This window comes from Struthio camelus, chromosome 2, assembly GCF_040807025.1.
Source record: "Struthio camelus isolate bStrCam1 chromosome 2, bStrCam1.hap1, whole genome shotgun sequence".
Lineage (NCBI taxonomy): Eukaryota > Metazoa > Chordata > Aves > Struthioniformes > Struthionidae > Struthio > Struthio camelus.
Window position 1 is genome coordinate 51,718,066 of NC_090943.1, and position 15,259 is coordinate 51,733,324.

Genomic DNA, 15,259 nt, shown 5'->3' on the forward strand with positions numbered 1-15,259 from the left:
ACGGGCAAAAATCAGTGTGGAAGCATCCCAACTCTTTCAGCTGAGATGCTGGTGGGGCGTGCCACTTGCAAACTTGCATGGCTATTGGGAACGGATACAAAATGAAGCTACCTACAGCAGAGAATTCAGGTAGCAGTAGCTGCCTGAAATTGTGTTTTCTCAAACAATTTTATCCAGCTCTTAGCTCACAAGCATAATGACTGCACCCTTATGAGTGTAATTCCTGTCCCAGTGTGTGTTTTCTATTTTCACTGGGGAATTAACTGCTTAAAGAGGAGGAACTGAGCAAGGAGAACTTCCATAAAGAAAAGTTTATTCCTCACTGCTTCTGTACAGACACTTGTGCATAGATAGTACCTTAAAAAGTTAAGCAAATTTGGGCTGATAGCCTGGAAACTGAGATCTCTGATAGTACCCTTGTTTGGTTATTGTGAACAAGCCGTGTAACACGCGAGAGTGCAAGATCATAAAACTTCGGCATGTTTGGAAATCAATGTTCATTATAAATACTGCTTTGTGAAAAAGTAACGGTCAAAAATATTATTTTAAGCACGTTGACAGAAAAGACCTGTGAATTGTACTATCACTCTGTTCTCCAGGGAGTGGCTGCTTGCATTGTGGCCCGTTTTCCATGTAGCAGTTTCTCTCGGTTTTAAAACCCGTTTACAAGGGGGTGACCACAACTGCTGGAACTTATCTATTGGAAAAGTTCTAGCACCAACTTACAAATTTCCACTGTTCACAAAACTGTACCTGTGTGGTCTAAGACACCTGCAACTATACTTAAATTTAACAACTTTCATTTTTGTTATTTATCATCTGTCAGATTTCTCTGTAAGCCAAGGAAGTATTCATGAATTCTGCTGCAACTGGGAGTGTTTACTATAAAATAGATACTTTTATTGGAATTAAAACGTCCCCTGTTACAGAATGTTGCTATACCTTCCTTAGGCTTCTTAGAGACACTCAAATAAAGTAAGAGTGATGTTAACACTTGGGCTAATGCAGAATAATTTAGATGTGAAATTAAATCTTACAATTGTTTATGGTCCTGAGTGGTACAGTGTTTGTCAGGATATAACATGAATAGGGGTTCAGAAGAAGTACCAAGGGAAAGATATGGTCTGGCTTTAGTTAAGAAATGTTCACAGACTGAGGAATGCTGGGCAGAGAGAGATGTTTCTGCATGCGATATGCATCATTAATATATGTGTATATCATGTCTTTGCAAAGCTTCTTATTGTTTATGTTGAGAGATTGCTATGTTGTGCTTATCAGGAAGAGTAATATTTTATAATGCCATATCTCACCAAGCCGGTTAAGGTGCAAACACAAAGGTTGGAAACTATCTGTATGGTATCAAAATGATGAATCTTGCAGTGTCACTCCCTGCCTTAATGATATCTAGTATACCTAGCATGAACAACTGGATTTGGGAAAGGGAAATTCCATCTTCCATTGGTCATAATTGTATTTCCTCCCTCTACCTCTATTTAAAAATCATTTTTAAAAGGCATTTGAGATTGATTATTTTATTTTATTTTTTTGTAGTTGAGGGTAACTTTTCCTTGTGTCTGCTGTAGATTTGGAGTACGTTTGTGGCCCGGTAACATATTCAATGACTTTTACATTTTTAACTTGATTGTGATAATCATCCATATCTCCAGCTCTATCCTGACTAATTTTGTAAGTTTCTGAACAAGATGGGTTTCTGAACCTTTGAATCCTACTGCTTGATTACTTTAAAAAAAAATAAAAAATAAAAAAAAAGAGGGGTCCACAGAAGGAGAAAAGTGGGATTTTCTGAAAGGGAGGGTACATATATGTGTATACACATGATCAAGTGCATGTTCATGTAGATGTAGATGTACAACTTGATTGGCAGAGTTTTTTCTAGAATTTGAAATCATCATGACAAAATTTTAAATCTCTACTCAGTAATTCCTGAAATGCCTTTCTGGTAAAGTCTTGGGAAGTACCCTGAAGTTGGTTTTTTTAAAAAATAAATAAATAAATAAAATTTAGCTATCTCAAACCTATTAAGCTGATTTTGAAAGTAAATACCTCCCAAACTGTACTATCTTTTTTATTTGTTCACTTCAGAATGGCAACATGAAGGGGAGAAAGTTATTTCACCAAAAATATGGTGTAAAATGCTCTGATTTGGTTGGGTTTGCAAATCAAACTTTAAGCTGTACTGAGAAAGTAGTGCAGCTTATCTTAATCTCGGTGGACTATCTCTCTCTGATAGTCTCAGGCAGTACTTGACTGTATATGTAAAGAATTTATTTGCTATTTAAAACTTCATATGTATATGAATTGCAGTATATGATTTTTGTATTGGGCACACGCACTTACATTCTCACATATACTTATGCATTTTATAAATTCCCTTTTTCTATAAATCAGGCTTGGTAATAGGAAACTTGTGATACCATATGGCTGTTTGACTGTGATTTTTTTTTTTTGTTTCTGAATAATACATTTATAATTCATAAGAAAGCTCCTGAAGTTGTTTAGATAAAATGCAGATGTCTCCGAAGACCATTGCGTGTGGAAGAATCTACATCTCTTGTAGTGACAGTGTTCTGTAGTTCGAGTTCATCTGTGTATGCATTTGCTCCCAGGAGAGAATCCATAAGAAATATTATGTGTAGGAGTAACTTAGAAAATAGTGGTATTGGCAATTGCATTGCTGTCCTTTAAGAGGGAAGCATTGAAATGGTGGAGATTTCCTGAAGAGTTGATGGGCATTTGGAGTAGTGTATTATCAAGCTATTACAGTATATAGGTGCATTTTCATTCAGTCAGAAAGGAGATCAGTAGCTATTAGTGCTCACCTGTATTTGTTTTATTGAGACTAATAATTACTGTTTTGGGGAGGGGAAGGAAAGGATGATAGTGTAAGACTTCTGTTGTGTTTCCTTTTCACCCTATGAAGCATATCACAAGGGAGCAATTGAATTTAGAAAAATATTCTGTCATTTTGAGTGAATGAAGTGGTATTTTGTGTATGTGGATTGTAAATGGAATGAGTGTCAGTACTCATGATAGGACTGCAGTTCTCAATTTCTGTTGATTGCTTCTTTAGGTCTCCCTGGGTTTGTACATCCCTCTTCAGTAGAGCATAATGGCACAGTGGACCCTGCTGTAAAGGGTGCATGCAGTACAACTCTTCTCAAAAGTAACTTGGAATTCACAGAATGCCACCTATTCTTATTTTCTATTATTTGTCCTTAAAATATAAAAAAGTATTAAATGCATACCCAAAGATAAGACCAAGCATGGGTGGGTGAAGAGAGCTTCAATGAAATAATAGCCTGCAAAGCCACTGTGGTGTGGGAAGGTTTTCAGTTTACTGAAAAATGAAGCAAAAACATCTTCCACAGGTTTTCTTTTTTGTGCATAGTGAGAAACTTGAGATTAAACTAGTTTGATTACCAAGTTCTAGACTAGCAAGACTTCTTATGTAAAGATCTATATGGTGTGAGTATTTATGCTACACTCATTTCTTGGTTGTCCGAGTGCTGTATGCCAATGGAGCGTACCTTAGTACTGGCTCTTTTCTGGTTCTCCAGTTCACTGAACGTGTTCTGCCTACCTATTTAATGATGTGTAGTTGTTGCAACTGAGTCAAGATGTGACCTTAAGATAAAAAAGCAGTGGGAGTTCTGAGGAGTGTGGCTCGGTGTGCATGTGATGATGGTGGGCATCTTACAGCTGTGTACCAATTGTTCAAATTTGACTGTGGAAGGCAATCTCATTTTGTTAGATGACATAGTGCCACTGTTTCTAGGTGTGATCCAGTTCAGTGGGATTGATAGGATATATAATAGCTTTCAATGCTTCCTCAGAGCACAAACTGTAGAGTGTTCGTCATCAGCTGTGGAGGTTTTGATTCAGTTAGTGTTTTTGAAAATGATTTGTGTGCATCTAGTGACTGCTTGCTGAACACTCAATTATTTAGCATATGGATTATTAATAGTTAGAGAAACAGGCAGTAGTTTGTGGCTTAGCAGTGGGTCTCATGCATATGTTCTTGGATTTTTTTTTTTTAATTAATAGCAGTAGCAGTATTCTGGACATCTAATAGGTAGGGTTCAAGGCATTCCCATTGCCTCTTTCCTTGTAAAGCTAGGCAGGCAAACTCTTAACTATGGTTTGAGTAGGTAGGTACTTCTTAATACTTGGAAAATCCCAGGGCAGCAAAAAAAGCAGTTAATTTTTTCCTCTTTTCATTTTTGTCTATTAAAAATATATTTAGTAACTCTCTGTGCTGGTGTTTTTGTTGATTAGCATGTTAAATGATGTCTTGCGTAGCCACCACTTCTTTATTATAAGAAAAGACCTAGTGACCAGCCAGGTCGAGCTCTTGCAGTGCAGGAATTTTTGAACCAGCTACAAACAACTGGCCAGATCTGTTGGAGCTGAAGCAGACTGCAGGTGTTTCATGGCTCATTTCTGCCCCTAGTTGTAGGCATTTCCAAAAGATAAGTGGTGATGAAAAGTGGTGTCTTTTTGCTGTTGTTCCCCACTGTTCCTTTCTGGGAGGAAAAAAAAGGAAGGCTTAGTGCAGCAGGACTGATGATTTGACTTCATTGCTTACTGTGCGTTTCTGCAGCATAGAATAGTTTCATCTAAAATGAATTCAAGTGTCTGTAATATGTCAAGTTTACAATAATCTCGGCACTCAAAGTAATTATGATTTGGGAGGACTGTAAAAGCAACTCTTTTTGTCTCTTTCTCAGTTACTTTAAATCTCTTTTTATATAATCAAAAAAATTTGCACAGTGTAAGGGCTCTTCCAATTAAGAACTGAATTCTTTATTTATATACGTGTGTGTGTGTATACATATATATAATATATATATGTATATACACATAAGTATGTAGATCCGTATACGTTTTTATTCAGATGAATCCTCAAAACCAAGACTACTTAATTACTGAAAGCCTAGCTTCTCTGTTTAGATCCTCTCTGCTGGTAAATCCAACTTGAAAATTAGTTTTTCTTAATAATCCTATGATTTATGCTTTTGCTAGTTCTGTTCTTGTAGACTTATGGAAATATTGAATGTAAGTAACAATACAGGATAATTCAAAGACAATAAAACAACAAATCTATAAAGTAAGATAAAATCAGTTCTCTCAATGCCTTTTTCAGATTTCTTAAATTGATCATAATACTTGAATAATATTTTTGATCTTTACTATTGCAGAATGTTGATTTCTGAAAAACTTTGATTGTTGCTTCTTGGTACTTTGCAGGAGAAAGGACTACTCTTGCATTGTTATTGTTTGAACCTCCGTAATCTTTTTACTGCTATTGAAGGCAAACTAATTAAGTAAAAATTTATCTGAAACACTGCAACCTTATACCATGTTGATCCTGGTAATATTCTACGATTTCCAGCAAAATATTATACTGCCTAAACTCCTTTTAATAAAATGGAGATATGTTGCAAGATATCAAAACAAGAATAGTGATCTTGCCTGATATAAATGGATTTAATTTCTCTCTAGTGGGGGGGGAAAAAAAAAACTATGTACTTATATAAAACTATATATTATTTTGAATCTTTTATCTTAAATCTCCCTCTACAACCTACGTCAAAACTCTTAGGCAAAATTTGATTGCAGTTGACTGTTTCATTCCTATGGGATTCCCTTTATGCAACTCATTTGTTTTGGTTGGAATTCAAGCAACTGAAAAACAAGTTATATTTGGAATTTTAAAATCTAGCATTTGACTTAATAGTATTCTGTTAACCTTCATCAAATTTGCACACTGGGTTTTGCCATTGTCACTATTTTGGGAGTACATTAAAGTTCTGAGGCCTTAGAAATTAAGGAGACAAGGCATTTGATTTCCAAATGACATATCCAAAAATTGCAAGGAGATTTTTAACATGCTGAGGCTGGTGCAGGGTTATTATGTGCTGGCCAAAACGTGATGGGCTTCCCTCTGTGTTGATCCATACAAAATAAGAGTCAACAAAAACCCTTAGCTATGCTGCTGTGACTTGTTAGAGTAGGTTTTTCTGCCTTCCTGTGGCTTTTGTTTTTGAGGTCATCAATCCAATCCCCAACCGCATATGGGCTGGCAGTCACAGAAGCAGCTGGGGAATGTCACTCGAGAGGACAGACACAGAATTACTTAGCCCTCCTTTTGAATTAATTTATGAAGATAGTGGCATGAAGATGGATATTTCAATATCCACACAGCTTGTTAGCAACCTTTTTAGGGTTTTAAGATATACCTTGGGGTTGATAATGGAAAGAATTAATTTTTAAAATTTAACTGGCCCTCAAGAAATGGGATTTCCACACTTGAATGGAAATACCTTTTGGAAGTAACAGAGTAACATATTAGGGCTGCAGCTGTTCTTTTACGTTCAGAAACTCTCAAGGACAAATCTTTCACTTCTTTATTCATACAAACTAAAGACTGAGCTGACCTGTACTGAATGAACAAAAGAAAGCTGATCTGACCTAAAGCCATAATCAAATAAACAAACTGAATCACTCCGATCTCATTAAGTTCTTGAGATAGGATGTCTTTTGTGCCAGTCTAAACTGTGATATGGGAATGTATGATATAAGCTAAGTGTCATTCCATCTCTCATGTCAAAATGCAATCTAAGAAGGTAGAAATACATCTTCTTTTTGTGCCCGCCTATTACTTGGATGAAGATGAATCATCATGGGCCTGGACTTTTAGAGGAGCAGATTAAAATCCCTTCAGTGTAATGCAACTTACATTCCTTTCCTCTTCTGCAAAGTTGCCATTGTGACCTTTCGTGCGTTTTTTATTCTTTATTAGAAAAATAGGTCATAACTCTGTTACTGTAATATTTTTCTGTCTTCCTAGTGAAGCGTGCTGTTAAACTCTGTTTCATTTTACAAACATATTTGCTATCTCTGGAAAAATATAGCCACCAAAAAAAAATTGTGTTTCAGTTTACGTTATTTCTAAGGGGTGAACAGTTTACAAAAATCTAACTGTTCAGAACTTTACTTTCGTTTCTTTGTGCTGGATAGTTGTGCATGTGTGAGTGTTAGCTCAAAATGTAGCTTCTTATAGGAATGTCTGGTTCGTGCTATAATAATGTTGTCACTGTATTTAAGTATGCCCAGTGATATGTTAATTAGACAACTTGATTTGCAATTAGGTTGCTGAAGACCACACCAATTTTGATTTCATATGTGTTCAAATATAATACCCTACAGTAATAATGTGGAGGAAGAGAGGAATTTTTCATGGTCAAGACAGTGTGGGTTTTTTTTTTCTTTTCTTTTCTTTTCTTTTTTTTTAAACCCATAAGTAACTTAATTTCATCTGTTCACTCCTACCTCAAGGTAAATCATTTTGTTTTCAGTGAGAGAGCACTTGAGAATCTCCTCTGCATCAGAAGAGCCTTTTGGCTGTACTAGATGAGGTCAGCCTGCCCTTTTGGCCCTTAAAGAGAACATGAGAAGTATCTCATGCTCTGTCCCATCTGTAAAAGGTATCTGTGCCATTTTGAAGATCTGGGTAGTAACCTCGTCTGGACTAAAGAGTATCAGTCAAATCTGAAGCACTCATTTTCCTAAATACGAACTTGGAAATTTGCTGGTACAATGCTTTCACTAATCCGTTCCACTCCATTTCAGGTTAAGCAAGCCCCAGTAACTTCTTGTTAAATGAAATATTGGCAGAGAACTTTGTCCGAAATTGCAGGGTTTTATTCTTACTGAAGATGCACTCATAGAATTACTCCTGTTTAATGCTCTTTTAGAGGATAGAACGCCAATAACTCTTCACTTCAATAAGTGAGATCCCATTTTAGAAGTAGGGGTGCACCAGGTTGTCCTTGGAAATCAGATGGGCTTTTATTTGTTCTGCTTTCTTCTTTAAAGTTTCTTATCCTTATTTTTTTTTAAGTCTATTTTAAAATGTCAGTTTGTAAAGTAACTGTTGGGGCAAAACCTGACTAGTATGCATTGCATAATGGTGGAGCATACAGCTGTTCTTCTGGCAACAGAGATTCCAGATGGTGTTAATGGGATGGGAGACTTTATGGCAATGACCCTGAAAGTTAATGAAAGAATATGACGTTTAATTATCTGAGCATCTTAATAGGGTGCTTAGAGCCGAGAGAAGAAAGGGGACCCAAAGGTAATGAATGGAGGCTAATACATTGTTGTAGCTGGTGTGGGAATACTATATCTAGCTCTGTTGTTCAGTTTGGAAAGATCCTCCCAGAATTTGGAACGGTTCAGAGAAGATGGCCAAGAATGACTAAGGCATGGGAAAGCATGATTCATAGTGAAATACGATAATGACATTCTTCAAGTATTTTCGTTACCAGCAGAGACGGCTTACGGCTTCTCTGCACCCCAGCAGTGTGGTTCACTGTCCTTGTGAGTGTGCTTCTACAAACTTTCTTGGGGGCCACGTTTTTGTATTGGGTAGCTGAAATTATCTTTGTTAAAAGATAGCACTTCAAAAACAAGAGAAAGGTTTGCTTTTTTGTTTTTGTTTGTTTTGTGACCTGCTTAATTTTGATCCAGTTTACAGTGTTGGCCTTATGGGTTAGGGTAAGTTTGCCTGTAGCACAGACTTACTGAAGCAGAAGGGAAGGAGGAGAGGGCACAGGAACTTCTTGAGCTAACGTTTCTGCCCCCCAAAAACCTTGCAACTGTAGACTTAAGGAACTCAGCCTGTTTAGCTGGAATTTTTGATCAGTCTCTGTATTTTGTTTTGTGGAGATCAAATAAGAGATTTTGTTTTAGTTTTTAAGCTAAACACAAAGTAGAATAAAATCCAGTAGCTGGAAGGGAGTGCTGAATGAATGTGAAAACTCATTATTTTTTTTTTTTCCCCTGTTCCAAAGTAAGTGACAAGTCACATGTAATCGCAGAACTACTACCTGAAGTCTGTCTCTAATTCAAATATCGGGTTAACTTTTTAGGCAAGTAACATAGTAGTACCACAGCCAAATGCAGTATTATAATACGGAGATTTGAATACATAGAAGTTCAGTGTTTGTAGAAGCAGCCCACCAGAAAAATGTACCATTCTGGTAATTTTTACATAAATGGAAATTGATATGTAGCTGTGGGAAGGAAACTAGGGCTGGAGAGGTTGAAAGAGGGTCTGCAGATGTGCAACTGTTTTGTGAACCTGGCCAGACTTGCACACCTGACTTGACACCCCTCTCCACAAATCATGATATATCTACCCTTGCTTGTATAATTGAAGAGATGCTTGCATCTGGAGACCTGGATATATAGTCTTACTGTCCATGGCTTCTGCCTTCAGGCAAGGATAATCATGTCACTTAACCCCATCTTTCTATGTCTCTTGAGGCCTTCTGAAATGCTTTGACAACATAAGTGATTCTCTCCAGAGAAAGATAGTGCCTTTCTGGGGTAAGCCAATGCATTTCCAATTAACTCTGTAGAAAAACATCAATAAAACATGGGCAGAAAACCCAAGATTTTAAAACTGTTTTGTTTTTATCCTCTCTCACTGAAGTGTGTGTAAGAAAATGAAAAGAAAATTCCAGTATGTTAAAATTTCCTTCATTTGAAATCTCAGGGTACACAAAGGAGAGAGCTCCTGCAGCAATTTAAGCTGGTAGCCAATATACATTCTTTCTATTTTAAATGCTTGTTTAAAACCATTACCAGAGTTAAATTACCTTTTGGACAAAAATATTGCGAGTGGAACAAATGGCTTATGTGCAGAGCAATTGAGTTAATGTTGCCATAGGAACTTTATTTTTCTCTGAAGATATTTTAACAGTGCAGCCTTAATTGCATTTAATAGCAGTGCAGTTGTCTCCTTGTGAGTATGCGTAGCTCTGAAATCCTGCAAGACTAAGCTAGAGCTGGAGTGCCTTGTCATGTTCCTGTGCGTTGCAATATGGCATGTGCAGTGTGAGGACAGATTGTTCACATTTGGAGAAAATGCTCACAATGTTCAAAATATGAATTATTTTTCCAAGATGTGTATCACTTCTCCGTGTCCAAAGGTTTTTTTCTGGCCTCTTGATATAGTCGTTTGACTTACCAATCTGAAGTTCATGTATGTGTGTATCTTACTGCTTTCACATCAATATTGAGCATATGATGCAAAAGTCCAGTCGGCCAAAAATAGTGTAATCTTTGTCAAAATGAAGTTATGTTTCGCTTTTTAGACCCTGTTACCTCTGTGTGCATATCTTGATTTCAGGAAGGCTATGCTTAGCTTGATACAAAAATGATGGCTGGGATAGCCTCTCTTCTCTGTGGGGAAATAAAAATGGCTTTTATGCCTTTCATGTGTAAGGCTCAAAGGCTAAGAGGGCATGAAGGTGGTGTTCTGGCCTGTGGTGGGTGTGGAGTAGCAGATGTGGCAGACAACAGCCCTCATTCCGGAAGCTGTAGCTCAGGCATAGCCCCTGTGTTCAGTTCTTGTTGGATTTGTGCTTTGATATCCTATAAGGTTGGCTATAAATGGAGGAGGAGGTGCTGTAAGTGTGACAGCACCTTGATTAAGGCTATGTTTCTTTGCTCAGAGTTAGTCTGCCCAAGAATGGCAGTATTTCTAACTTAGAGCAAGTTGGCTAAATTTCCTCAGATGTTGTCCCTACGCGGTTGTCCACCGGCAATAATTGAGGTGCAAATGTTGGATCTCCTTGTCTGGAGGCTGATCGACATCACTGTGGGTGACCTGCAGATTTTGGCCCAGGACGGTAAGGCTGCCTTGGGGAGGAGGAAGGACAGGGACGCAAGAGTGGAGCTGAACAAAACGGGTGATCTTGGACTGCAGTTTGCTGCCCTGCCCAGAAACGTCTTGGGGTGCGGGAGGAGTGTTGTATTTTGCACAGGAGCTCTAGTACTTCAGCACATGTGAATCTTTATAGTTCACGGTGGTCTGGAGCCATGTACCCTTGTTCCTACTGTCTAGGAAGTTAGACGTAAATATTTTATGTAGTGGAAGAAGTTCAATGAATCTTAGTCAGCGGTAATTAAATAAATGGGTAGAGGCCCTTAAACTACAAACTCTGTGCAGATTGTCATATAGGTTACTATATCATAGGACAAACGCAATGAATTCTTGTGCTTGCATACTTAAAATCTGCTCATCTGTGCTTCAGCCCACAATATGTAAAAGGAATGTGGTAATCCCCAAACTCAGTTGCTGCAATAATAAAATTATTGATACTAGTAAAGCTGAAATTACATAATGTGGTTATGGGAGCTGTATATTTTTCTGTGCAGTTTGACTATTCCTCATCTAGTTTTAGTGCAGTAAGGCAGAGTGGTACTAGTCAGGGGGTAGGATAAGTGGCAACAACCTGGAAAAGGTATGAGTGAGAGGGAGATTAGAAATCTGCAAAATCACAGGTGACTAGGAAGGATGGAAGTATTGAGTGTTCAGACTTACTTGATTTGAAGCCCCAGCTCTGCAAGAGGAATTTCAAAACAAAAGGTGGTGTTTTCCCATATCATGGCTAGTAGTATATCTGAGGAACTCCTTGCTAGAGGCTGTTGGAGGCACTAAAATTGTACATGGGCTCAAGGACAGCTAGGACAAGTCCTTTCAGAATTAATAGAAGTAGAAAGTGCATCTGTCTTGGGGAAATCTCTGAAGCTGAAAAGTTGGGAGGTTAGGAGGGCAATCGAGGGAAGTACTGTGTATGGCTGGCGGTTCTCTCTTATCTGTTTATGGCCATTGCTGGAGACCAAGTCCTGGGCTAGATGAGCGCTTGCTTGGTCAGTCCCAATGTAGCCTATCTTGTGTTATTACGATATATTGCAGCTTCTGCATCCCAAAGCTTCTACTGGTGTTCACAAAGAAATACGGTTCCCGGAAGAAGGGGTGGAGAAAGGGGCGAAGGAGAACATGGCAGTTAACCAAATGGATGTCAGTCCTTCAGTACCTGCGCAGATTCAAGGCATCATTTCTGAAATGTTACATTTGATTATGATGATTTAATGCCATCTAGTCCTCAAATAGATTATCTTCTAATAACTTAAGCACCGTTTTATTGGCTGATGTGAAAGAAAGGTCTCTTTTGCACTAAATGTTTTGGAAATGAAAAGCATTAAGCTATTCTATGTAAAGAATTCTGCGTTTTTAGAAATGCAGAATGGTGAAAGTTTGTCCTAACGCCATCTTCCCTGCCATGAAGCTTAGATGCTTGAAAAAACAGGCCAGTGGTTCATGGTGAAGGTGAAAGTAGATGAGCTTTATTTCAAGAGGAAATGTGCTGCTGTCCAGTATTTCTAGTTCTTTCATTTTATGTTTGTCACTTCTGCAATAGCAGTATGCATAAAGGATTCTATTATGTCAGCCCAGAATAATGTCGCGAAGCAGTAATGTAGTTTCATTTTCCATGAGGAAGGCAGGCTTTTATCAAAGCGTAGGGGAGGAGTAGTAATGGACTAGATTTTCCTTACTAATGTACTGCATGTACCCAGTGAACTGTAAGGGTATGATGCCGCTCTTTCGCGAGCAGTCAGCAGAGATCTGTGTCGATAATCTTTCTATGCAAGGATTTTTTTTTCTTCCCCACTGTGGAGGGTCACCACTAGGCTGTAAAGCCAGAAATGGCAAAATGCATTTCCTTCATCTCTGCATCTCTTTTGGAGCCGGCTTGTCTCCATGGCAACGTGCGAGCCTGAAAGAGATGTGGCGAGCGGGGAGGAAAGGAATGAGTTAGGAGCAGCTGAGCAGTGGTGTGTGTCCCCCACGTCAGTGTCTCAGCCTTTTGATAGGATGACTTTGTTAACACCCATCCAAGGCTCCTGTGCAGCGCTTCTTTATTAGAGCTGCCGCCAGGGCATCTGCTTTCTAAATCTCCCTTCTGCATCCTTCCCCCTCGCCCCGCGCCTTTTTTTTCTTTTTCTCGTTCCCCCCACTTCCCATCCTCTTCAGTTTAGTTCCAGCTTCCTTGAAGATGTACAGTTCGTTTTCAGCTTTCTGTAAGCTTTCTTGCAATACAGTATTTTGTAAAGGCAGGGAAGCATGGCTGCATTTCACGTGACCTTAGCAGCACGGTGAAATCTCATCTCTATTGCTGAAGGATCCTGACTATGCAGAAATTTATTGAAGCAGATTATTATGAACTGGACTGGTATTATGAAGAATGCACGGATGGTAAATATCTTTTCTAGTCTCTTGGTGCAGAATTTGGAGCTTATAAGACAAGACCACATTTTTTTCTATGCTTTTAAAGATGAAATACCTTGAAAAAGGCAGCACCCTTGTGTGGCAGAGCTGCACTTCAGTGTCTGTTGTGAGCATGCTACAGGAGAGTGCTATATGGCTTTCTCTTTTTGAGAGGGAGTGGCAGAGCAACTTATGCACTGTGTGATTTCTCCTTGGGCAGAAGGAGGAATATTTGAAAAGCTAACTGTATGTATAAAATTAATTGAGCTGGATTTAAATATACTTACTATAAGATTCTGTATTGGTTTGCAATTGAAGTCTTTATGTTTTTATGCATTACTGATGTGAGGTTATAGGTATGTTTGGTGTGCAGTAATGGACAGTGCAGGTTTTCTCTCTGGTTATTTTTCTGTGGAAAAAAATATAAAGCCACAGCTGCTTAGAACTGGAGAGATTAACTTTTTGAACTGAAAAATTACAGATTATGGCAAGCATGATTTTCTGAGCCTCTCATGATTTTTCTGCTATTTGCATGGCTGATCGTTTCTTTATCAGAGTACAGAATGTTTTCATAAGTCTTCTGATGGAGGGCATGCAAGGAAGGAGAAGGAAGGCTTAAAACTAAAATCTTGAAATGGAATAATCAAGCTTCTGCTTCCATAGTGCTCAGTGGTTACTCTTTGAAACAAAATACAGGCTTGGGAAAGCAATAGTTGCATCTAGATTGTATTCTGGTTGAAGAGCTTGGCTAAAATAAGGCAAGTCCAAGATTACAGTGAAGCAAAGAATGAAAAGCGTTAAGGAGATTAGGCCCCGGGGATGTGGGTTGTACACAAAGATGTATGGCCATAATGTTCTGATGATAGTATTGAAGGGGGCATGAATAATAAGATGTGTATGTGTCAAAATTTGGGTGGCTTATTAAGGCCTTGAGTGGCATTCTAGTGTCATGTGCTTCCAGTTGTTTCTCTGTGCTGTTTCTGAACAGTGAATGCAATTTCAGAAGCTTGTAAAACTTGAACTTCTGCATGTAAATGATTGTTACTGTCAATGTGTTTAAAAAAAAGAAGAAATGTGCATGTTTATTTGAGATCTGACCACTTTTAGTTGGATGAATCTATTATATAACTCTCCTCCTCTAGGTTTAACCCTAGTAAATGCTGCAGAATCTGATTAATCTGCATGATGTAACAGGCTGGGATGGCCTGGTTTTGGAAGCGTAAGAAATAGAACAGTTATGTTGTCACTAAAAATTGTAGCTATTTTTTTCAGATTAAATATAGAGTCTTTCTTTTATTTTTCTTTCTATGGTTCTATGCGGACTGTCCATTATGCAAAAGTGTGGCATGTCTGGATATTGGAGTTGAGAGCTCCATTGCTCATCAATTTGCTCTTAAGAACATCACCCAGATATAGAACTTAAGGTGTGTACTCCATTGGAGAAACTAAGGGAGTTCCACACTAATGGAATAAGCAACAGGTATTGGGAAAGCATTTGAATACCTTGTGGGATCAGGACCTCAAGAGCACCGTAGCGGTTGTTCTGATCCTGGGCTTGCAAGTTTTCTTGCAGGTGTTGATCCCTCACCCAACACGATTCTTCCAGAAAGCAAGCTGCGGTTGGCACTGCCTGGCTATTAGAGAGCAAATAACTCCCAAATATCTCAAAGAGAAAGCCAAGTTGGGTATTCAGTAGGCATTCAGTATTCATGCCTCCTGCATGTAAGGCATAATGCTTTATTACATCAAGATTTAAGCATAATCAAAGGATAATGCTGTCAGTCCTGCCTCAGGGTCTTGGGTCAGTGGCAATCTTGTAAGGTTTAATGAACTACATGGTCTTTAGCTTTCATTTGCTTCTCCCAGGTGACATGTGTGAGAGGAAGAGGAGGATTTGGGAAGGCCTGTGGAAGGCATACTCTGGCACTGGCATATGAATTTGGGTTTAAAATAGCATTCAGGTTTCCTATTGATAGAGAAAGATATTCTGATTGTACTGGGAGGTAAAAAGCATCTTCAAAGTACAAAAAAAATACAGCTCTTTCAAAAACCTGGAGCAGGTTACATCTTATAAGAGATTCATCTCTCTTGACAGATACATGATAAGGAACCAAA

At 38.4% G+C, this 15,259-nt stretch overlaps 1 protein-coding gene across 4 annotated transcripts in view; it reads left to right on the forward strand.

Annotated features, from left to right (window-relative positions):
* TRAK1 (trafficking kinesin protein 1) overlaps positions 1–15,259 on the forward strand; it is a 113,333-nt gene that overhangs the window by 43,511 nt on the left and 54,563 nt on the right. Inside the window, exon 1 of one of the 4 annotated variants that reach the window (XM_068935680.1) lies at positions 12,791–13,132. The exons of 2 other annotated variants lie outside the window; for them this stretch is intronic. In XM_068935680.1, the coding sequence (XP_068791781.1) occupies positions 13,069–13,132 (64 nt within the window). In that variant the 5' untranslated portion in view covers positions 12,791–13,068. Of the gene's footprint in view, positions 1–12,790; positions 13,133–15,259 lie in introns of those variants that run through there. One more of the 4 variants, XM_068935679.1, reaches the window with a different exon arrangement.